Consider the following 25,570-nt stretch of genomic DNA (forward strand, 5'->3'; position numbering starts at 1 on the left):
AAGCAGGACCACACATAAATCATCCCCCTCGGAGTTTAATCTCAAGATCCTTGTAGAAACTGGTCAGAGTGTTCAACGAATATCATCCGGAAGAAACTGCAAGAATTTAGGACTGAATCATTGATTGCCAGTGATAGTTCTAATTGGTCTCAGTAGAACACAAACATTGCAGTTCCCCATGAATAATCTGCCCTCTGGCAATAAGACTAGGATAGTAAGTTAACAATTACCCATTCCCGAGGAGGCAGTGTGGCCCGGAGGAAAGAGCTTGGAACTGAGAGTTGGGACACAGTAGGATTAGTTCCATCTCCACCCATGACCTGCTGTGTGACCTCGGACAAGTTTCTCAACCTTTCTGGGCCTCAGTTTCTTCATCTGTAAAATAGGGGAGAAGATCCCTGTGTCCCCTTCCCTCTTGCATTGAGAAACTGATTTGAGACCGGGACTGTGGTCCAAATGGATGGTCTTGTACCTGCCCCAGTGCTTAGCACAGGGCTTGGCACTCTAAGCACTTAATAAGTATCATATTAATAATAATATTAGCAATGGGAATGGAGGTTTTGAGAAGAAAAGCCTATGAAGCCTCCTTTAGCTACTTGTGACCTCGCTGGGTTCCCTAAGCAACCACTGAATGAGCCTTTAAGTACTTTGGAAAAAAGTTAATATCTAAGTGCCTGGCTGAATTTCTTTTTATTTTTCAGTTCTAAAATTCTGAGACTAATGGAATTTCCCTTTTCACGGGGGATAGATAAACTACAGCTCCTTTTGTATGTTTTGGTCCAGTTCTCTTTGAAATGAAATTTTTATGATCCTTAAGCTCTTCATGATGAAGAAGATCTGTTAGGTTTTTTTCTCCTTAAAAATATGGGGCAGGGGAATCACTCATTTAATAACCAAGTACATTCAAAGTAAATAAATGCCTGCATTTAGTACCCGATTAGCCATTAGATTGTTAATTTATTTTAGCCATCATTTATCGAAATCAAGAGTCTTTGACAATTTCTCTCATGGTTCAATTGCTGGGCCTCGGTGCAGGTTCACTGCCGGATCTACCTTTTGAGATCCTGTAAGGGAGGTTTTAATAGACTACTTACCATACCCTAATGCACTCTGGTTTCCAATATGCACTCTAATCTGAGCATCTCTTCCCAGGCATCTCTAACAATCAATAGAAGTTACCGAGTGTGTACTCTGTGCAGGGCACTGCACTAAGCACTTGGAAGAGTACAGCAGAGTTTGTAGATACGATCCCTGTCCCTCAAAGGGCTTACAATCTAACCATGGAGATAAGCATTAAAATAATAAGCACTTACTTTGTGTCAAGTACTGTTCTGAGTGCCGGGGAATTCAAGCTAATCAGGTTGGGCACAGTCCCTGTCCCACATGAGCTCACAGTCTTAATCCCCGTTTCACAATTGAGGTAATTGAGGCACAGACAAGTTAAGCGATTTGCCCAAGGTCACACAGCAAAGTGGCCAGACCCAGGATTAGAAACCATGACCTTCTGAATCCCAGGCCTGTGCTCTACCCACTAGGTCACGCTGCTAGAGAGCAACTGAAGGCATAAAAATGTAGGGCTTCCTGGGAAGAAACTTCCATGTGTTTCAATCAGTCATATTTATTGAGCACTCACTATATGCAAAGCAGTAAACTAATTGCTTGGGAGAGTACAATACAACAGAATTAGCAAATACCTTCCCTGCCCATAACAAGCCTACCTTCAGGGGTGAATAAATCCTTTTTGTTGCTGTGTGTTTTGGGTTTTTTTTTCCTTGCAGAAGGGTCAGTAGGCAATGTCACCATGGTTCTAATCCCAGCTCCACCACTTGCTTGCTGTGTGACCTTAGGCAAGTCATTTAATTTATCGGAACCTCCATTCCCTCATTTGTCATTAAATACCTATCCTCCCCCTCCCTTTTACAGTGTAAATCCCTTCAGGGACAGGGACTGTGTAGCAGCGTGGCATAATGGAAAGAGCCCGGGCCATGGGTTCTAATCCCAGTTCCTCCACTTGTCAGCAGTGTTACTTTGGGCAAGTCACTTAACTTCTCTGTGCCTGTTACCTCATATGTAAAATGGGGACTAAGACTTGAGCCCCACATGGGACAACCTGATTACCTGGTATCTACCCCAATTCTTAGAACAGTGCTTGGCACATAGTAAGCACTTAACAAATATCATCATCATTATTAATATTAATATTACTATCAATAATTGATTTATTATATTAATATATTGGTGTTATTAATATTAATTAACCTGTCTATATTGTATTGACCCCAGTGCTTCAAAAAACACTTGGTACATAGTAAGCATTTAACAAATAACACAATTATGATTTTTATTCTTATTCTAGTGGCAGCTACAGCGATTTGCCCATATGGGGAAAAATTGGGGTTTGTACCGACAGAGGTTTTTTCAAAAATGGGCAAAATGCTCATTTTGTAAGAGGAATAAGACTCTGGACCTTGTGCCAAGAACAGGCAGGGACCGTGTCTTTATCTTTTATTGTACTCTCCCAAGGGCTTAGTATAGTTCTTGGTGCCCAGTAATGCTAGCATTTAGCCAAAGGGGCAGCTGAATGTCCTGCCCATCGGAATTCACAAAAATACTCAGATTTTGGCAGCTTCTACTTGTCCCTTTGTCCATTCAGGTTTGAGTCACTGGGAACCTCATGCCATTAATGTGATTTCAGGATTCATGACCCGGAGGCTAAATGGAACTTTTGGAGAAGGTCTGAATTGCCTGCAGTGTCCCTCTTCTGGATGTGCTTCAGAAGTTCCATATTGCTTTTAGTGCTATGTGCTGAGCACATAGAGCTCAGACCTGAGAATCAGAAGGACCTGGATTCAAATGCCGGCTCCACCATTTGTCTGCTGTTGTGACTTTGGTCAAGTCACTTCACTTTTCTGGGCCTCAGTTACCTCAACTGTCTATGGGGAATTAAGACTGTGAGTCCCATGTGGGACAGGGACTGTTTCCAACCTGATTATTTTGTAACCACCCCAGTGCTTAGAACAGTGCCTGACACATATAAGTGCTTAACAAATACCTTAAAAAAAAGCAAGAGCTGGTTAGTACCACCTGTCAAACGGATGCTACTTGAAAGAATATAGCAGTAATGCGTACAGCCATAGCATGGGGTTCCCACTGCACCCGTGTTCCCAAAATGCAGATATGCCCTAATTTAACCCTTACCACATCTCCAGAAGGCAGGCAGGTGTCATCCTGATTCTACACCTGGACAAAGCAAGGCCAAGGTAATTTGTGGCTTCTCATGGAATCAGCGTTCATGATTCCATGGAATCATGGAAGGCACTTCAGAGATGATTTGTTCCATCCCCATGCCTTGATGCAGAGATAGGACTAAATTCTTCAGGTCAGGTCAGGATGGCTATTTCCTGGAAGTACCCTGAGGATAGAAGGTTCAAAGCTTCCTTCAGGGGCCTTTTCCTCCGCAGTTTATCACGCCGGAGGTCCAGAGGTTCTACCCTGCATTGTCCCTCCTCAACCAATAAAGAGCTTCTCCTGCTTCCATTTGAGCCTTTCCATTCCTGTTTGCTCATCTGTGGGCACGGAGAAGAACTGTTCAGCTTTATCCTCATGAGAACCCCTCTTCGATCCAATGAATGACCCACCCAAGGAGATGAGGGGAGAGCCAGGCTTCTTTTTCTTAATGGTATTTGTTACACACTTATTATGTGCCAGGCACTGTACTAAGCACCAGAGAACATACACGGTAATCAGGTCCATAATGGGGCTCAAGGTCTTAATCCCCATTTTACAGATGAGCAAACTGAGGCACAGAGAAGTTAAGTGACTTGCCTAAGGCCCCACAGCGGAGAAAAGTGTGACTTCCACTCCCCTTTTTACTGTGAATCTCATAGAGGGAGTGCTGGTTGTTAATAAATCGAACATGGGAACTCCTCAATTACCACCCCTCCATCCTCCTCCCCCTCCCACCAAACCCAAGATTTTTCCAGGAAAAAACTTGGAATTAGAAATAACCACCTTTTGCCTTGCCCCCTCTTGCAGCGGAAGATAACAGCCTGTCACAGAAAGGGAAGATAACCGTGGAAGATCTATTCAGTGCCGATTTCAAGATTCATGACCCAGAGGCTAAATGGATAAGTGGTGAGTCTTACATGCACATGCAGAAGCCACTTCCCCTCCTTCTCTGCTCCTCTGGCGCTTTTTTGTTTCACACTCCATGTTCTTCTCCCCTTCCGTATTGTGGCAACGGAGAAGCTGAGCTCTTGCTGTGATAATCATCCCATTATCCCTATGGGAATCTGGTTGCCTTGGGGTTTTTTTGGGGTGGTATCATGGTACGCTGGCACTGCTTTGACTTTATAAGAAATGAATCTTATGATCAGATTTTCTCTCTGCGTTGTCTTCCTGAGACATTTTTTCAGGCAGAGGTGAAATGTTGCTAAGCAACGGGGCCCGCACAGCACACTGTGGTCCAAGCTGCAGCTGGGCTTCTCCTCCCGTCCATCCCTATGTTCTTTGTGTTCTGCTTGGCTTTCTCTCGCTCTCAGAGCCATATGGAGAAGAACAGGAAACCCAGTGCCATCATTAACAAACCCTACCCCAGAATCTCTGAGGATGCATGGACAGAAAGCTTGCAGCAGGGGAAAGGGCCCTGATGACTCTTCATGCCATAACCTTTGTATTACCTCAGCTGATCTAGATCAGAAGTGGGGAAAGTAAATGAGCCTTATGGATTCTTCCTGGGCCAATGCAAGGAGAGGGATGTTGGAAAGGACAGGTTCTCGTTAGAGAATTTGGGTTCATCTGCCTGATATGTGTCTTTTCGACTCTTTCCCAGCAACCCCTAGCCGTGCTCAGCAGAGAGGAAGCTGCAGGGGAGTTGGAGGGGGCGGTCCTTTGTAGCTCTGTGGGTGTGCCTCCCCTTCTCAAACACTCTTTTTTATGGTATTTGTTAATTAATAACAGTAATAATAATTGTGGTATTTGTTAAGCACTTACTGTGTGTACTAAGTGCTGGGGAATATACAAATTAATCAGCTTGGACACAGTCCATGTCTCACATGGGCTCCCAGTCTTAATCCCTATTGTACAGGTGAGGGAACTGAGGTCCCAAGAAGTGAAGTGGCTTGCCTTAGGTCACATAGCAGACAAGTGGTGGAGCCAAGATTAGGAATGAGGTCCTTCTGACTCCAGGGCATGTGCTCTATCCACTAGGCCATGCTGCTTCTTACCCCCCGGGTTCTTCCCCTTCCCTCAGCATCTGACCAATGCAGCAGGTTGGGGGAAGGTGTGGGCATCCCGTGAGCCTGGCTCTGGGGCCTCCATCATGGTAGGAGAGGCCACCTGGCTTGGAGAGCCATCCTCAGCCCGAATCCCATTCCATCCACATCCAGAAGTGTGAGTCCGATTGTGGTCAGACCGGGGCCATCCCTCCAACAAAATCAACCTCGGAGACCATGCCTGGTGAACGCATCATGCACTGCCCAGTTGTTTGAGAAATGCTAATTTAAAAATCATTTGAAAATGAGTCTTTATTTTCCAAGTCACGCCCCAAATGAATGTCCTCTCCTTTCCCGTTGGCTGAGTTCTGAATGTTAACTATGGATTCGTTCGCTTTGGCGAAATATGATGGACAGAACCGTACTGGACAGTTTGGTGATTTTTTTTTTTAAGCAGTTCAGGAGCAGTATATTAATTGGCTAGTTCCTTTGGCTTGGGGAATCCAAAAAAATGAATAGGAATAGAATCTTGCTGTGTGTGTCCTTGTTTCCATCCTCCTCTAATTTGAACAACAGAACAGTAACTTGTCTCAGACCTGCTGACCCAAAAGCTTGATTCCCCCAGATCAGTCTGGTTGGCATTCTTCTCCACAGCCAACCTGTCCTTTGACAGGCATTAATCTTTACTCGCTGTCATTAGAGCGGAGGCACGTTTGGATGCCTGAGCCATTGACAGATAGGTCTTTGTGGGCACGCAATTGCAGTTGGGGTTGTCGGGCCGGCATTGGCCTTTTCAGTCACTCACACTCCTGTACATGATTTTCCCCGTACACACAGTCTGCTTCCTGTATGATGGAAAATTGAATGTGGATATTGGAATGTGAATGCGAGTAAAGAGTAACGCCTGTCAAAGGACAGGCTGGTTGTGGAGAAGGACGCCAATCAAGCTTTCAGGTCAGTGGGTCTGAGAGTGGTTACTGTTCTGCTGTCCAGATTAGAAGAGAATGGAAACAAGGACACAGCACAAGATCCTATTCCCGTTCATTTTTTGGCCATGGGGTTATTCAACCAGGAGGTAGGTAGTCCTGCAGCCAGGGTTGCTAAATGTAGAAGGAGCAGGTGGGGTTTGGAGCAGAGTCGCTACAACCCATTCACCCCATCCCCTTTGCCACACATGCCTCCAAACTTTTTCAATCAATCAGTCAGTGGTATATGTTGCCCTCTTAACAGTGCAGAGCACTATACTAGGCGCTTGGTAGAGAACAGTAGAATAACGTTGATAGGACACGTTCCCTGCCCACGAGGAGCTCACAATCAAATTGACTCTCCTTCTTTCTCTCCCACTTGAGCCCACATACCATCAAACCTTCTGTAATACACTCCCTGTTGCAGGCAGCATAAGGGAACATAATGTATCGTTCCAAGGATGAACCAACTGCCACCAGTGCTCAGGACTAATACATTTTCCTGAGACTCCCAAGTGGGACCTTGGGCAAGTCACTTCACTTCTCTGTGCCTCAGTTCCTTCACGTGGAACTCACAGTCTTAATCCCCATTTTTCAAAGGAGGGAACTGAGGCACAGAGAAGTGAGATGTCCAACCCGATTTATTTGTTTCTACCCAGGGCTTAGTACAGTACCTGGCACATAGTAAGTTCTTAACAAATACCACAATTATTATTATTATTAAGTGATGTCATGAGGTCACGCAGCCTAAAATGTTACTGGGCAGTGCAGCAGAGAGAGAATGCTCCCCTAGGACTTCCTCCCCAACCCCTATAAGACCCTGGGAACCAGGATGAGGAGGAGGAGGCATTCCTGGTCCCTGGGGATATCCAGGCTCTTCTAGCAGTTCACTTGACCCTCAGCAGCAGTGTCCTTCCTCTCCTGGGCTGAGTGACTGGGCCCCATTAAGGAAGAGTCCACTGTCTGGGCAGTCCAAGTGAATGGCTGCCCAGGGCCCCCTAAGTGGGGTGGACCATATCATTATCATCACTATTATTATATCATTTCATTTGTTAAACACTTACTGTGTGTCAAGCACTGTTCTAAGTGCTGGAGTATATACAAGTTAACTGGTTCAGACACAGTCATTTTCCTACATGGGGTTCACAGTCTAGGTATCAGGGGAGCACGGGCACTGAATCTCCAATAGGCAAATGAGGGAACTGAGAGTGACTTTCCCAAGGACATACAGCAGGCAACTTGGTGGAGCTGGGATTAGAACCCAGTTCCTTTGACTCGCAGGCTCATGCTCTTTCTACTAGACCATTGGATGTCCAGTTGGCTGGGAACCTGAAGGGCAGGATAGCCACCTAGCCCTGCTGCTCCTGAAGGGGAAGATAGAAGACTGGCATGGGATGTAGAGTGATTGTGGGGAAAGCATAATGGATTTGGCCAAGCTTGAGGGTGGCTTTTGGTGGGGCATGATGGGGGCTAGGGTTAGTTGGGGTTGTTGGGGGACAGGGGTGACCCTTAATCTGGGCTACGAGCTCCAGCGTCATTCCAGCTATAATGACTTAGAGAACTAGAGTGGGACCAATTCCTTCCAAATGTGCGAAGCCAGCCATGACAGAGAGAGACACTTTTCCCCAGAGGCCAGTGGCTACTGGGGTTGAGTCCAGTCAGACTGCCAGTTACAGGGGGTGTTTGCCACTTGGTTTGGACGTGCAACTGAACTGTGATGAAAGACATTGTCCTGTCCTGACTATGCATCATGGTCTGGAACAGCGATCTGGGCTGCACCGTCTGCTGGTGGAAATGCCAAGCTCAAGTGCCTAAAATGGCAGGAACAACCAGGCAGAGAATGCTGCCTTCCTTCCCCTGCTGAGAAAGAGGCTTTCCTTTTTTAGTGCCCGCTCACTGGTAAAGATGCGAAAGAATCTCTGGGCTCTTATTCACTTGACTATTGGGCTTAATGATCTAGAACTAATATATTTTATTTACCAGCAGAAATATGCTTGGGACCAGAGGCGTAATTTATTGTAGCCTACCTTTAGAAACAAAAGCATTTATAATGCTCTGCGGTCCTGCAGGCTTTATAGATTTATTCCCTCCTATCCCTAAAGAAAATGGGGAAGGACTCAGATGAAGTATCTAAATCACCATTGTGCAAATAGGCAGGCCCCAGCCTCCAACTCCCCCTCCGCTGGGAGCTGTGGGCAGGGGTGGGGGTGGCGGTTCCCCATTGCAGGGGGGAACTATAAGTACATTTCTGGGTTCCCATGGCAACCTGGGGTGGGAGGAGAAAGCGGTTCTGGATGGGGAGAAGAGGGAGGGGCATTAGAAAATGGGTGGAAGACCAACTGCATTTTATGAGCTAGTGGACTCTTTGCAGGTGTCCTGTTTTGGGGTGGGGCAGGGGACCAACTCCCAGACTTTGATGCCCCAGGGCACTGCTTCCCTCCCACCCGAGCCTGTTGCAAAAGAAACACACTCCTTCCCTGTCAATCCCACTTGACGTCCGTGGCTTACTAGAACCCTGGCCTACTTCCACCCTCAGTTGATGGGAAGATTTCTTAGGCCCCCCGTGAAGACTCCAGTTTACCTAGAAAGGGCTTGGGGATTCAGCTGTTTTTATAGACAGAAGCAGGAGAAGGATGAGTTTGGATAGGAGAGTGAGATTTTTAGCCTGCTGTCTTTTCTTCCCCTTCTTGTTTGCACCTGGGAAAATAATAGAAAGAAAGGCTCTTCTGTGTCCTCTAAATTCAGTTATTCCTCCCATGTGTTATGAGGCACTGTCAACTGGTAAACCTCAGGGAAAAGATATAATAATAGCATTTATTAAGCATCTTCTAGGTGTCTAACCCTGAGGTAGATACAAGATCATCAGGTTGAATACAATTCCTTCCCCACACTGAGATTTCAGTCCAAGAGGGAAGGGAAGCAGGTATCTTATTCCCATTTTGCAAATGAGGAAACCAAAGAGGTTAAGTGTCTTTCACAGGGTCACAGAGCAGGCCAGTGTCAGAGTTAGGATTAGAACCCAGGGCTCTGGACTCCCGGCCCCAGGCTCTTTCCCACAGGCCTTGGGGACTCCAAGCTCACCAAGTACCAATTTGACTTTTCCTTGCAATCCTCCCTCCCGCCCACTTTCCTCCAGGGCCGGGCTTGGCAGTGGGCATCTTTCTGGGGCGAGTCCCTAGTCCTTCCTGGCATCTTCAGGATCCGTTAGCCTGGGGCTGAAAGTGAGGAGCTGGGCCCAGGGATCTGATTCTTTGAAGGCTAATTCCAGGCTTGGTGTATGCCTCCCTGTATTTCCTTCCAGACTTTCGGACCTCGGGATATGGGGAGGAGAAGGGAGGCTGGAGGTGGGGGGAGGCAGAGGAGGAGCACAGGAGCCTGTGAGAAGCCGACATTCTGCAAGCAGCTTGGCTTGTTTACCCTCATTTCCATTAATCTGGCCTGTTGGTGGAGTGTTCGGCATCTCTGGGATGCAGCCCAGGAGACACTGTAAAATTGGAGAAAATTGCTTCTTTTGAATGTCGGAAAGCATTAACGGGCAAGTGGATCCTGGAAAATATCTATTTTATCCGGGTACGAAGTAGAAATTGATGTCTGTGACGGAAAGTTGGATAACGTCTATATTGACTTCATCTTTTTCTCCCATCCGGGATTTCGAAACACTGCTAACAGGTGTCCAAGGAAAGGGACATTTGGAATCTGGGCCCCATTCTGAAGCTTCTGGATTTACGCATTTGGCGTCCACTTCCTTTGGGCATCCGCTTCCCCTTAACTAACGTTGCACCACCGATCCAGACACGTCCTCAGTTCCTACTTTAATGATGATGATTATGGTATTTGTTAAGCATTTAAGATGTGTCGAGCACCGTTCCAAGTGCTGGAGTAGATACAAGTGAATCAGGTTGTACACGATCCCAGTCCCACATGGGGCTCACAGTCTTAAAACCCATTTTACAGATGAGGTAACTGAGGCACAGAAAAATTAAGTGACTTGCACAAGGTCACACAGCACTACACAAAAGCCATCCCTGAGGTTGGGTGCGGTGCTGAAGGAATCTCACCTTGACAGAGGTGTTGCATTTTCAACCAAGATTACGAGGGGTCATTATTCCCAAGTAAGGGCAGGAGAAGCAGCTTGGCCTAGTGGAAAGAGCACGGGCTTGGGAGTCATAAGGACCTGGGTTCTAATCCTGGCTCCACCACTTGTCTGCTGGGTGACCTTGGGCAAGCCACCTAATTTCTCTATGTCTGTTAGCCCTCCTTTAGAGATGATTAAGATGATAGAGACTGAGCCCCATGCAGGCTTCAAAGCATTGTTAAGGTCACGTCTTCTCCAAGAGGCCTTCCCCAATTAAATCCTCTTTTCCTGGGCTTTTCCCTATCTGCATCATCTGTTGTTGGGATCTGTGACCTTTGAACATTTGATATTCTCCCCAACCCCTCAACATTTATGTACATATATTTAAATTATCTGTTATAAAGTATTTATATTAATGTCTGCCTCCCCCCCTAGACTAAGCTTATTATGGGCAGGGAATATGTCCACTAATTCAGTTGTATGGTACTCTCCCAAGCGCTTAGTACAATGCTTTGCACATAGTAAGCACTCAATGCCATTGACTGATTGAATGACAGGGACTATGTCCAACCTGACTAGCTTCTATCTACCCCAGCACTTAGTACAGTGCCTGGCACATAGTGAGTGCTTAACAAATATGGTTAAAAAAAATGATTCAGTACTCTGACTGCAGGTCCGTCTCATCCCCATCACCATTCTTGGGATGATGGTTCCTGAGGGAGTGTCAGTTGGCTGCCAGGCACTTGGGCAAGGCGTTCGCCATGGTCTAAAAATATAATCTCTTCTTGGGCAGGGATCGTGACTACCAATCCTATTGAACTCTCCCAAGTACCTAGCACAGTGCCCTGCACACAGTAAGCACTCAATAAATACCATTGATCGCCCTGAAGCCCATTCCCAGACAGCCCCATTTAACTCTCTCCAAACCCCGAGGAAGCAGCAACTGGCTCTCCTAGCCAAAGTGAGTGCTGGCTGGAGACTCCTTGGAGTGGGGCTGGCTGTGCCAGACTCCCTGGAGCTCAGGATGGGGGTGGGGAGAGCATGGGATGAACCTCAATGCATATCTGCTGGGGGTCTTCCTCTCTCCTCTTGATGTCCAGCACAACAGGATGGCCCCGATCCTGGCCAGTATACCTTTCACCCCCACTTCCCACTCTCCTGTGCCGAAGACAGTTGTCAAAGACCCTAACAGCAGCCTCAGGAGCCTCAAAGCCACGGGTGGGGAAGGGGCGGGCTGGTGGAGCCAGTGCATAGATTTTTTCCCCCAGGCAACATTCCTGTCTTTGTGTTCTCCCAATTCAGTTTCACTTTAGACCCTCAGACCTGTCATGCACACACACCCCTGGGCACCGGCCTTTCCTAAGCAGCAGGAGTTCCTGGAGGGGAAAACAGTCTGAAGCAGTCAAATAAGCCTGAGGTGCCAACAACACTGCAGAATAAATATAGGGAGAAACCACACATCGGGAAATACCACGTTTACCTGTGGTTGTGAATAGCTTGACTGGTGGGGGAGAAATTCTCCTTTCTCAATCGATCAACCCATATAAGTTATTGAGCACCTACTAGGTGCAAATCCCTGCTCTAAGTGCCTGGAAAAGTCCAATACAACAGAGTTGGTAGATGCAATCCTTGCCCACAAGGAGCATACAGTCTACTTGGGGAGATAGACATTAAATAGATCATGGTTAGGGGAAATAGGATAGTATAACACAGGAGGAAGGCAATTGGGAGACCCAGGATTGCCACCCAGGTGGACTGACTCCCAGGTTCAAATCCTTTCCACTAGGCCACACTGCTTCTCTAGCTACTACACACACTGCTTCTCTAGCTACTACACACACTGCCTAGGCCCTTCCCTGATTGAATGCTGCCTGCAGTTCTATCTGCTATTGCTCACTCGCCCCACAGCCACATTTGAGGCCCGTAGCCAAATCAAATGGACAAACGTTTACAGGGCATCAGGCTATGTAAGACTGTAGGATCGTAGTACTATCCTTGGCCCGTGAACCAGCAGAAATCAGCTGAGGCCAAATGGAAATCAGCCAGGGGAGCTAAAAGCATATCTCTCCTCTTCTTTTTTACCTTCTGGCCTATTGAAATTGGTGTTTTGTTGGGGGTTTTTCCGATGGGGTTGCTTGGGTGGAAGGTTTCCGGAGCTGCTGCAGGGTTTTGCTGGTGATCGGTGGAGCTGACGGAAGAGTTGGTGCCTCCTCGGCTTCTGCCCTCCAGTGGCCTCCATTCTAACCGAGACCTCCTGGCAGTGCAAGCTGCCCATCGGATGGCAAGTTAGCAGACACCAAATGGAGGCTTTTGCAAAGTCCTTCCTCGGTGCCGGGCACCCAGGGGCTCAATAAACCCTTGCTGACCAGCAGATGCCCTGTTTATCTCGAGGCAGCGGGGGGGGTTCTGAGATGGGACTGATGGGCAGGAAACTGTGCTTAGCAAGGGATAATTGGAGTTACATATATGCCTTGGTTTGTCCTTACTAATGAATGTTAAATAAATACCTGCCGGGTTACAGTTTATTAGCTCCACGATAATTCAGCAGGGACTTCTCAATACCATTGTGTATTTAGAATTGAAAATTCCTTGGGAAAAGACTTAACTATTTAGACAAAAAGAAGAGCTAGTGACCTGAGGGCTTTTTAATTGTAACACATGTTGTTGTTTTGAAGCACTAAAAAAAACTGTAGTGTTGAGCATAATTCTGGCTGAGAAGTTATAGGGGACTCTGCAAATTAGACCAGTCAGAGGCCACAGAACCCCTTTTCGGTGGTATGAATGAAGTGTAATCCTGTTTCTCGGCATCTGAACTTGCAATTCTCCCATCTCCAAGGAATAAATTAACTTTAGTGAAGTGACAAGAAGATGTTAGGAAAGCTCCATCTGTGACCGGACCTGATTAGGGCTAGGTGAGCACCAAATTTTTAGGGTTTCTCTGCCCCAGAGAGAGAGTCAGTCACCACCCGCTGGTCACTCATTGCCCTGTGAGGGCAGTTTTTATTGGGTCTGTTTTGTCAGCCATAAATCTCTCCCTGTTCCCTGTTGGGGGCATCTAAGGAAACCCAGCTGCAGGTTCTCGCTCATTAAGTTCCAGAGTGGGCATGGCATCCCTCAGTTTGACACTATCAGCTGCTATCATTCTGCAGAAGGAGAAACATTTGGGAACGATGAATCTGTCTTCATCCTCGAAGATGCATTCGTGGTGTTCCTGCAGTAAAGTTGAGGGGGAGGCATATAGGGCAAAAGGGCTGTGAGGTCACGCCAATTGGAGGCGTGGGCACACATCCCACACTGCACTGGCACAGCATTCTGTGGGGGAAATCTCCCAGAGTGAGGCCCCTGCCGCCTTCTGCTTGGGCAGGGAAGGCTTCTTGGAAGAGATGGGGGTGTTTAATTGGGGTGTGGAATAGGAGGCGGGAGGGAGCTTGACAAGTGTGGGAGGGGGAGAAAAAAATGAAAAGAGAGATGAAGAACCAGAGATTCATTCTGTGACTAAGGGTCAGACATGTGAGTGGGTGAAGCAATGGAAATCTATCAGTTTGGCTCCATACTGCTTTTCTGAAAAGAGGTTGGGGGACAGTGGGGGAAGTTTGAAGCTTTCAAACTATAGGTTATGGGACATCTAGTCAGGAGGCGCACATTCTAATCCTGGTCAGCCACTTGCCTGCTCTTTGGCCTTGGGCAAGTCACTTAGCTCTCTGGACCTCAGTTTTCTCATCTGGAAAATGGGGATAAAACATCTGTTCTCCCCCCTTCATAGATTGTGGTCCCCATGTAGGGCAGGAACTGTATCCAAGTTGAATTCCATTTTACCTGCCTCAGTGCTGAGCACAGTGCGTAACTCAAGGTCAGCACTTAGTGACCGCTGGCACTATCATTATTCTAATATAGATTTTGAGGATTATTGTTGGATTTCATTTCTCCACATCATCCCCATTCCCAGCCAGCTTTTCCAGTTGAGTGCTGGCCAGATTTAGAGGGGTTTTCAGTCATGCAAGGTTTTTCATTGTGTTATTGAAAATGCCTTAAGCCCATTTAGCCATAGCATCCCTGACACAAAGAGAAATCAACCATTCTCTCCCTTCAGGGACCTTGGTGCCATAACAAAGCTTTGGAACAGACCAAATCAATGCACGGCCACAAAAAGGAACTAAGTAAAGAGGTACTGTAATTAGAAATGAAGAGGTAGGGCTCTGGGTATGTAGTTATTAAAGTTGATAAGGGCAGTAAATAAAATCGTATTCCCAGGAGATCATGCCTGCTTACTGTTCCTAACAATTAGAAAACATGTTTGTTTGTTTTCCTAACTGTAACCTTCAGGTACATTTTTAAAAATTTTCTTATGGTCGATGCCCCATCTCAGTACTTAAGTGACTGCATTGCATTTGTGAAACAGTGCCCTCTAGTGGTTGATAGGACGCCTGTACATTTCTGTGGCTTTTCAAGTAAGATGTTTTGAAACTGAAGAAAGGATTGTGTTGTAGGTTCTATATTTTCAAGGCAAGAATACTCACCTTATTGTGATTGTGTAATTTGTTTACATTCCCAGTAAACGTGTGCAAGTCAAGGAGATTTTTAAAAAAAGGGAAAACAGCATCAGGTGCCACAAACGTCAAACACAACAGCACAACTATGGATTTACCTTTGTGTATGCACAATGTTGCCAGGACTGTGAGTCGCACATTGGCCTGTTCAGTTGCACAGTTAGTCTCAAGGGAATTTTTCCATCAATGGTGCCTTTAAGCACTTAGTTCAGTGCTCTTCACAGAGCAAGCACTCCATAATTACCATTAATTGATTGATTCAAATAAGGACAACTATCTACGTATAACATAGGCAGATATTAACTAAAATATTTTCACTCAGAGTAGAAATTTATTACTAATGTTTATAGAGTACCCTGAGGGTAAAGTCTGCTGCTTTGTATCCTTCTAACCTGAGCAAAAAGATAACTGCTTGTTTCGGCCAGAGCAACCCTTTCTGTCAAAGCCCATAGTGCCAATGGTAATAACAAAAAAAGATGTGGTGCTAGAGAGAGCCTGGAATGAACAGATGAGTCCCCAAATCAGCATATGGGATGGCATTTTTATGAAAAGTGATTCATGGCTCATATCCCCTTCTGTGTGTCAGAGCAATCGTTGTCACTTCCAACCCCCAGAACAATCCTTTCTCCTGTAACAGTGCAAAATGCAGAGGAAAAATTGCTCTGTAAAATAGTCCCAAATGGTTTAAGCATCTGTTTGCCAAAGGGAAAGTACAGAAAATGCACACTCTGAACATGACCCTGGACCTCTGTAAGAGGGTCTTTGATTTTAGAAGCCTATTAAATCTGCTGCATCCATGACCAGCCATTGTTGGATTTTGCATCTTTGGAATGGTTATATTTTTGCATTTACCAAGTCATCTCTGTCTGGGCAGAAGGTCAGTCTCGGCCTAACTCCAGGTTTCCATTTTTTTAATCCGTTGTTCTACAAAGTTGTACTCTCACCTTTGGACTCCTCGTGGCAGAAGACTCTCAGGCTTACTTATTTTCGAGGACCCCCAAAGAGGAGATGTGTAAGTTCTTTTCCCCTCATAGCCCAGTGGAAGTTTGATTCTTTGGTCTCTATTTGGAGCCTCTTTAAGGTTCTTTTCCAGTTCAAATCAAAGAGAAACCTTGTTTTGATGGTAGTAACTCATGGCATATCTTAAAAGCAAGTAAGAAAGAGGTTTCCATGTGAGAAAAATGAAAGTAGCTAAATTCCCCTTAAGGAATATTTTACTGTTGGGGAATCCATCAGGGGTATTTATTGAATGTTTACCGTGTGCAGAGACCTGTGCTATGTGTGTGGGAAAGCTCAATGCACTAGTTTTGGTAGTCACTCTTGCCATCTAGGATCTTACAGTCATGAGGGCTCACTGGACAGGAACCTGGAGGAAGCCCTCTGTCAGATGTACTGGAAACAGCTAGAGGGCCATTGGAGGTGAGATACAAAGGTCCATAGGAATCTAATGGTGTCTTTTTATTCTCATCAGTGGTATTTATTGAGCACTTACTGAATGCAGAGCACTGGAAGAGAGTGGGAAAATACAGTACAACAGAGACCATGGCCACATTCCTGCCCACAATGAGCATACCATCCAGAGGGGGAGACAGACCTCAATATAAAGAATTTATAATACAGAATTTGCAAATTAGAAAATATCGACTTAAATGTCTATTCACGTCTCTTCACTGGCTGAATCCGAAAGAGTGGGGTGGGACCCTGGGTATTTTCCACTGCCTCGTCAGTGGACGGTAGACCAAATGCTCATTAAATATCATTGGTTGATTGGACATATTTTTAAAATGAATTTGTTAAGTCTTACTATGTGCCAGGCACTGTACTAAGTGCTGGGATGGATACAAACTAATCAGTTTGGACACAGTCCCTGTCCAACATGGGGATCACAGTCTTAATCCCCATTTTACAGATGAGGTCACTGGGGCATGGAAAATGAAGTAACTTGCCTGAGCTCACACAGCAGACAAAGCACAGGACACACACAGATGTGGTGGATTAAGGTGCTTTTCCAAGATTATCATGAGGCATCAGTTCTGTCAACCCAGAGTGGGGAGTGGTTTGGGAGGCAAGGGAAGCTTCTAGCGAGTCAGAGTCTGCTCTTCTTGGTAACTGTGCAATCAGATGAGACCAGAAAACAATTACTTTGCAAAAGCAGCATATTGGTGTATATGGTGCTTAAGTGGCTAATGCTTTTTTCAAACCAGGCTTTGCATAATAAAACGCACTCTCTTGTGTTGTGCTTACTTAATGTACCAGGGCAATGGGGTAGTCCACATTTAGCTAAATTGCTGCAAATCACCTCTTTAGAAAAGTTTTCCTCGCTGTCTTTCATGTCCGAAACACTAAAAGCAATTGAAGGATAATGACCCATAATCCCAGGAAGATAAAAATGATTTTTCAGTCATCTCATGGAATTAAGGTCAGGACATAGGAGAGCGCAGGCAGGACAGGCCTCTTCCTTCCTGGATCTCCCTGCCGGGAGGAGCAGTATACCCAGTGGAAAGGACGCAGGTCTGGGAATCAGAAGACCTGGGTTCTGATCTGAACCACTTGCCTGCTGCTTGGCCTTAGGTCAGAACCCATGAAAAGGGGCTATTTTCCCAAAATGTGAAAAATAACCAATAAGCAGTTGAAGCCAAGGGCCCTCAACCCTGTCAAGCAGGAGAGCTGGACTCTGGGGCCATTTTCATCCCAGGAATCACCAGCTCCTTTGGTGCCCTGCCCACTGACCTAGTGTAGGCTTCCGCACCCAGGCCCTCAAGAAATACCAACGCCTGGAGAAAGGACTCTCACTTCCCCCTGCTTGTGGCGGTGACTGAGACCAGACCGGCCCTGGACTGTTTCCATTCCCTTCACTTCATTTTGCCCTTCTGGTCTCTCAGTCAGTCAATCACTCATATTTGGCTATCTGTTCCCTTGGGCAAGAGGACCAGAAGCACAAGGGCACGATTGGGTGGATGACCTGTGGGGGCCAGGTCATCAGAACGCCACGGACCTGGGGTGGGGGGTGTTGGGAATGGCCCAGAAACTCAGAAGCTGCCAAAGCAGCACTGTTTGCGGGTCATTTCCCATGCTAGGCCTAGTTTGCAAGATCGGACAGTTGGGTGTCTATTTGGGGAATTCTATTTAGCACGGAAGCCAGGAAAAGAGGAGATGCTTTTGGAAGGGGCTGGCAGTAGATCTGACCCTCAAGATTGTAAACTCTTTTGTTAGACTGTAAACTCATCTTAGGCCGAGATCTCTTGTCTGCCAACTCTACTGTACTCTCCTAAGCCTTTGTTCAGTATCAGTGAATACCACAGATTGACTGACTGATTGATTGAAGCATAGTGAAATGAGGATTTTCTACAGGAGATTGGCCCTTTTCCCAGGGACTTGCCCCATTCCCATGGCTCCAGTTCCCAGGAGGACCTGTTCAGGTTGGGTGAACTCAGGGCTCACCCAACCCTCAGGTTGGGTGACTCGGGAGCCGGCCGAGATCCGACCGATTCTGGGCCCGGGACTGGAATTCCTCTTCTTTGCCCCTTTTCCTCTCTAGTGCATCAGTGGTGCCAGTTAAGTTCAAGTGACTTGGCTTCCAAAGGCACATTGGTTTTGGCCTCACCCATAATACCTTGCATCCTTTTTCATTCCAATGTGCCAAGCCAAACCCCACTTTCTTGGAAACTTGTAGCATTATAGTACAATGCAGCATTCCGACATTGCTCACAGATGCACAAGCACAAAATAATGGCGTTTAAGTGCTTACTTTGGGCTAAGAGCTGGGGTAATAAGTCAGTCAATGAATGCCATTTATTTATTTTGTATAGAGCACTCTATGAAGCGATTGTGGGAGTACAGTAGTTGGTTAACACAAGCCCTGCTTTCAGGGTGCTTACATTCATGTGGGGAAGACAAACTTTAAGATAAATTAGAGTTAGGCGAAGGAAGAAAGGGTAGAGCTAAGTACTTAAAGTCAAGGGGTGGGGTGAGTTACCAAAGTGCTTAGGGGCATAGGTGATACATATGGGAGGGAACAAGATTATGAGGTCTGACGGTGAGTCCCATATGGGACAGGAACTGAGTCCAACCCGCTTACTTTGTATCTACCCCAATGCTTAATACAATGCCTGGCACATAGTAAGCACTTAACAGGTACCATTTAAAAAAAAAAAAGGTTGCTCTTCCCTTTTTGTGGTTTTATCATCACAGCCGCTTCTCCATGCCAGTGGCTGTGCCCAGGAGAGTTGGGGACATTGAATCAGAGGGAGCCAGCGATGTGTCTTCATTGGCAGATTAGTAGAGCCAGAATATAGTTCCCGGTGCTAGATCGTCGTTCAGCGAGTTCGCCGCTCGGCACTCTGGCACGTCCTAAAAAATGATGTTTGTGTAATTGAAACCATAGAGGCGTTTAGCAGAAACTAACTCGGCAGTTTTCCACAGGAATTTTGAGGTGTTGAAAGGGTGGAAAAGATTTCACCCTTGAAACAGCTTCACGTGGTTGGTGATTTGATTGCTGCTGTTGAAGTAGCAGCCTGAAGCAGTCTGCATGATGCTCAGCTCATCCAAATGTTCAGTTTCCCGGGAGTTGACAGAGGGAAAAGGGTGTCTCAGTGGTGCCATTTTTGTAATCCATTATGTAATGGAATAAACAGATTTCTGTCCGAGCATTACAATTTTCAGCATCGTTTACACCACACATTGGCCATTCAGAAAGGCAGGTTTCAAAATGAGATTCAGCGATGACCTTTATCCGAGCCCCTGACAGCTATAAATCAGGCTGAAAATTCTCATCCGCTCACTGGACAGAATTCATTACAGACAAAACATTACCGCGTCACATTTGCCTTTGATTGACGTTTGCACCATTAAAATGTGTGTTGCTTCTCAGATACAAATAACGCATTTCACCATGGAAGACCGGAGGTATCATTCATTGATTCTTTGGATGACTAAGATAATGTAACCTGAAGATTAGCTGAGTCTCACAGTGTTTTGCTTGGATTACAATGCAGATCAATTTGTTCTCGTTTGAACTAGGCCAATTTGTTGTTCGTTAAATTGGAACTTGTATTGATGGTCTGTATCGAATAAAATCGCCCGATTTACAGCCCTCACAGGTCAATGCTATTTTGTTCCTGGGTGCATTTTTATCAGGGCTGGAAGCCCATACCCATGATTTGGATACTTTGGCCATATAATCCAGATTATGGGTGGGGCCTTAAATGGAGCAGAAGGGCCCGTGGCAGGCCGGTGATCTTGGCTTTGTAATCATAGCATGTCCTGCAGGGTAAACAGTGATGGATCAGTCAGTCAATAATAATAATCATAATAGTGGTATTTGTTAAGCACTTACTAGCCAGGCACTGTACTAAGGTCTGGAGTAGATATAAGATAATCAGTTTGGACACAGTCCCTGTCCCACATAGGGCTCACAGTTTTAACCCCCATTTTGCAGATGAGGTAACTGAGGCTCAGAGAAGTGAAGTGACTTGCCCATGGTCACTCAGCGGACAAGTGGCGGAGCAGGATTAGAACCCCAGGTCCTTTTGACTCCTAGGTCTGTGCTCTATCCATTAGGCCACATATTGAGCAATGGAGTTGGAATTCCAGGCTTAGTTAGATAATAATAATAATAATGGTGGCATTTATTAAGCACTTACTATGTGCTAAGCACTGGGGAGGTTACAAGGTGATCAGGTTGTCCCAAGGGGGGCTCACAGTCATAATCCCCATTTTCCAGATGAGGTAACTGAGGCATAGAGAAGTTAAGTGACTTAACCCAAAGTCACACAGCTGACAATTGGCAGAGCTGGATGTAGTATCCCTTTCTCCACTGCCTCAAAGAGGGTATATTGCCCCACAGTGAACACTAGCTAAGAGATGGAATGATGCCTGGCAGAGCCCAAGCCCAAATAGAGCTACAGGAGCAGCCCTAGGGTACGATAGTTTTTTTTTCCTCATAGAACCTGTGTTGTGGGAAAAATCACATTCGAATAACTGGATTCAATGGGAATTTGTAGGTTAGGAAAGAGATGATTCGGAGATACTACCATGACTGATATTTTTTGTACAAATCCTTATATTATCATGTCCACCACTAGCAGAATGCTTAAAACTCTTACCACTCATTGCTGCTTTACTATATTAAACTCAATAGTTTCAGAAATACAAAATCCATTGTAATACAGTGGAGTCAGGCCAACACAGGGGCCTAGAAGCCTACAAACATCACATCTTCCATCTTGCCAAGCACATGCACACAACCATTTCTTCCTATGGTGAACCCACCGTGGTTCATTTACCTCAGTTACCTCATCTTGTAAGATGTGTGGATTGTGTTCTATGAGAACAAATTGGGGTTGGAGGAAAGACGTTCCCTCGTTCTTCCCTCATGTTCTTCTTGCCTTGTGAAATGCAGGCCCGTTCCTGCAGAACTGGGTGTATTCAGAGCCATTTTGCCAACTAGTAGAAAGCAGCCCACACCCAGGCAGAATTCTCCTTTGACACATGATCTGTTTTTCACCTGTCATCAGTCCCTCAAGCTCCCTTTGAGAAAGGACCCATTGGCATCTCTTTCCTAATGAGGCCCTTTTCCATCTTGACAGCTGTAAATGAATATCTTTGATGAAGTGAATGATTTATTCCAAGGGGAGCCACCCACTCATCCAGGGAGAATAAAAGACTCTGGATCATTTCTTTCTCTCCCTTTCCCGCACAGACACCGTGGGGAATTTCTTTACTTGGATGATTCTCTTAGTGGATAGAGCATGAGTCAGGAGGTCGTGGGTAGTAAGCCTGTCTCCACCACTTGTCTGCTGTGTGACTTTGGGCAAGTCACTTCATTTCTCTGTACCTCAGTTACCTCATCTCTAAAATGGGGATTAGGACTGTAAGCCCCATATGGGACAGAGACAGTGTCCAACCCTACTTGCTTATGTCTATCTCAGGGCTTAAAACAGTGATTGGCACATCGTAGGTGCTTAACAAATACCATTATTAATAATAATAATAATAATAATGTCCATGTCAGGTCATGGGAGGGGCAGCATGTGGGTTTGAGTTGAAGGTGCCCAGGCCTGACTTCAAATCCTTGGGCATTTTAGCATAACCAGTCAGGGTCCCCTCTCTTGCCACACTGTCTTGGCCCTAAGCCCACATGACGCAGGAATAAGGGCTACCCTGGAAACAGGCAGGGCCGACTAGACTATAAACCAGTGAAGTGATTGCCTCCCAGCACACTGTCAGGGTTTGGTGGGCGAAGGTTGGAAGTTAGAAGAGATCCAGGCTGTCTGAACCAGTGCCTGGGAGAACAGTGAACTTGACTTTGGAACATGGAAGGATAAGTCAGAGCCCCCTCCCCTGAGAAGCAGCATGGCCTAGTGGATAGAGCATGGGCCTAAGAGTCAGAAGGACCTGGCTTCTCATCCTGCCGAGTGACCTTGGGCAAGGCACTTAACTTATCTACACCTCATCTGTAAAATGCGGATTAAGATTGTGAGCCTCCATGTAGGACATCACTGTGGTCCAACCTGATTAGCTTGTGTCTACCCCACAACTGAGTTCTGTCTGATGTCATTATGTTACACTGTGGGTGAGCACAGCATTACAAAGTGAAGTCATATGGCATGGGAAAGGTGACAGATTTTTCCCTGCCTCAGGGGGTAGAAATGTCTGAAGCCGACCCTGAAGAAAGGTAGGCAATTCCTGTTTCAGGAGGCAGTTTTTGTATCCACCGCCTCTTCATCTGCTCCTAAAAGGCAGATTGTCTATTTGCTGGATATTTAGGAGGTTCAAGTTGCAGCCGAGAGAGTAAGTTGGCCCATCAGTTCTATGTCTCAGTGGATCCCGGTGGGGAACTTCCACTTGTACTTGTACTTCCCAAGCGCTTAGTACAGTGCTCTGCACACAGTAAGACAGTAAGTGTTCAATAAATACGATTGAATGAATGAATGAACTAAGCAAGATAAAGCAGTGTGGGTCACTCTGCTTCTTGTTAGTAAAGTTTTTATGCAAAAAGTGCTTCAGAACCACATCTTTCACCAAATCTGACTCCATTGAAGCCTTTAAAACTCCGACAACACAAGGAGAGTTGAAATTAAAAGATTTTTTTCCCTCTTAACCCAATTAGGCAGCCCACAAGTGTATTTGAAAATTGACCGAGCCCAAGTCTCATTGGTTGTCTGGTGAGCAGCGTGCAAATTATATAACCACTGAGCATTGTCTTCAAGGGAACGGGTAATTACCTGCTCTGAAGATATAATGTCTTTTTGAGGGCCTTTGCTCGAGTCTTTCTCAAAGCTGCCAAAATGGATGTTGGGTCATAAATTCCCAGTAATATCATGTTTGCAATTAAGTTTGAGAAGTGCGACTATTAGAGCTGAGCTACTACTAAAGGAAACTTTTTCTAATTCGTGGACTCAAATGGACTCAAATCCCAGAGGAGCCCTTGTGTCCTTGGCTTCAACTTTCCAAACAAATGATCCATTTTCCCACTGTGGGTCCAATGTTTGCTTCCCTGAGATGATTCCCTGGAGCTCTTAGGAGCTCCCTATTTCAGAGAGCATCAGACATCAGCAAGAGACAGTTGCCCCTCTTGGCTTATCTTGGTTCTGTGGTCTTTCTTTCAGAGAGTTGCCACGAGGCTTCTCTTATGGCAGCCGTATCCTCTGCCAAAGGTCGATATTTTTGATCTGAAAAGCTGCTGCAGTCCACCAGACGGAGTGTGGGAGATTGGTTCTCTCTGAGTGTATCCTCCTCATTTTCCTCCTCAAAGACCTCCACATTTCGAAATCCACACTTCCTTCCTTTATATGGCCTGAGAGCTGGGGGGAGAGTGGGAAAATCACTCTTCTCGCTCTGAATAATAATGAATAATTATGGTATTTGTTAAGTTCTTACTCTGTGTCAAGCTCTTTTCTAAGTGCTAAGGTGGATACAAGATAATCAAGGTCAGACACAGTCTCTGTCCCACATGGGGCTTACCATCTAAGTGGGAGGGAGAACAGTTATTGAATCTCCATTTGTCAGTTGAGGAAACTGAGGCACAGAGAAGTTAAGTGAGTTGCCCAAGGTCACACAGCAGACAAGCAGCAGCGCTGGGATTAGAACCCAGGTCCTCTGACTCCATGCTCTTTCCATTAGGCCACACTGCTTCGCAGGGAAGAATTAATTTGCCTCCTTGTCATCCTCCTTATCCCTGATCCCCCGACTTGGCACAGAGCTATTGCAGTCTCCTCCTGGGTCCCTCTTCGGAGCCTTGAGGCTCATTGGCGGGAGTCAAGATGAAGAGTGACTGTAAATAAATGGAACCAGTGGTGTCTCTGTACCTGATGAGGGACAACTCTGGTGGCAGTCAGAGTTTGCAAGCTCACACTCCACCAGGAGGTGCAGGAAACCTGTCAGGCCTTCCAATCTGTCATCAGATTGGAAGCTGCTGTCATCAGAGAAGCATCGTGGCTCAGTGGAAAGAGCCCGGGCTTTGGAGTCAGAGGTCATGGGTTCAAATCCCAGCTCCGCCAATTGTCAGCTGTGTGACTTTGGGCAAGTCCTTTCACTTCTCTGAGCCTCAGTTACCTCATCTGTAAAATGGTGATTAAGACTGTGAGCCCCCCGTGGGACAACCTGATCACCTTGTAACCTCCCCAGCACTTGGAACAGTGCTTTGCACATAGTAAGCGCTTAATAAATGCCATTATTATTATCAGCCTCCCCCATGATTTCCAGAGTCTCCGACTGCCAGGAAAAATACACCCCGCTAGTATCCATTCTTGCAAAATGACCAAAAAAAAGAGCAGAGGGCAAACCACTGCTTCCTTCCAAGACCATCTTTCACTCCCAGGATGGAGGACCCAATTTTACTTTTGCAGCTAACTTTTCCCGTTTCTTGCCCCCTTTCTGTGTCACTCAAATCCTCTGTTTTAGAAGTAAGCCTTGGTATCTGGGAGAAAACGACTAGTAAGGCTGTGCAGAGAGAGTTGAGAATAGAGTATGCTTGAACAATTAAGTGAAATTAGAGAAGCACTAAACCCTCCAAAAAGGAAGTCTACTTTATTAATGGAGAGCATTATGGGCTTCCAAAGTAAAACTCTCTTCCAAGACTGATGGGGTTTCTTCATGGAATTTTTTCTACTCAAGTGCTTGTTCTCTTAACACCTTTGGCCATGTCAGAACTGATTACTCCTGACAGTGAGTGAAAAGAGCACAGGCCTGGGAATCATGATTCTTTTCCAGCATTTAGTATAGTGCTCTGCACACAGTAAGTGCTTAATAAATACTATTACTATTATCACTACTACCACTACCACCTGGGTTCTAATTCCTCTGCCATTTACCAGCTGTGTGGGCTTAGATAAGTCACTTAACTTCTCTGTGCCTCTTCCTTTCCCTTAGTCTGTGAGCCCTATGTGGGTCAGGGACTTCGACTCGTCCGCTTATATTGTTTCTACTCCCAGCCCTTAGAATGTGTGTGGCAAATGGTAAAGCACCATTATCGTTAGTATTATTGCATGGTGTTACAGCTCCTTTTTATTGGCCTGGATGGTGTGGCACAAACATGAGCATCATCTAGACCGTAAGCTCAATATAGGCAGGGAATTTTCTGCTAATTCTGTTGTTTGTACTCTCCAAGGGCTTAATACAGTGCTGTGCACATAGTAAGCCCTCAATAAATACCATTGATTGATTGATCTAATCTACTTTAAAAGTCATCTGATGTTTTCCGATTCAAGGGACACTTTTCATCAATTCCCTAAAATGGGTAAACAGGAAAACATTTGTTTATGTTCTTTT

The 25,570-nt window shown here is 45.8% G+C and overlaps 1 protein-coding gene across 5 annotated transcripts in view; it reads left to right on the plus strand.

Moving 5' to 3' along the window:
* Positions 1-25,570, plus strand: part of DPP6 (dipeptidyl peptidase like 6) — a 551,379-nt gene that overhangs the window by 385,400 nt on the left and 140,409 nt on the right. For all 5 annotated transcript variants that reach the window (XM_038755599.1, XM_038755601.1, XM_038755600.1 and 2 more), the window contains one exon: positions 4,036-4,134. In XM_038755599.1, the coding sequence (XP_038611527.1) occupies positions 4,036-4,134 (99 nt within the window). The remainder of the gene's footprint in view (positions 1-4,035; positions 4,135-25,570) is intronic.

Source organism: Tachyglossus aculeatus, chromosome 13, assembly GCF_015852505.1.
Source record: "Tachyglossus aculeatus isolate mTacAcu1 chromosome 13, mTacAcu1.pri, whole genome shotgun sequence".
NCBI classification, from domain to species: domain Eukaryota; kingdom Metazoa; phylum Chordata; class Mammalia; order Monotremata; family Tachyglossidae; genus Tachyglossus; species Tachyglossus aculeatus.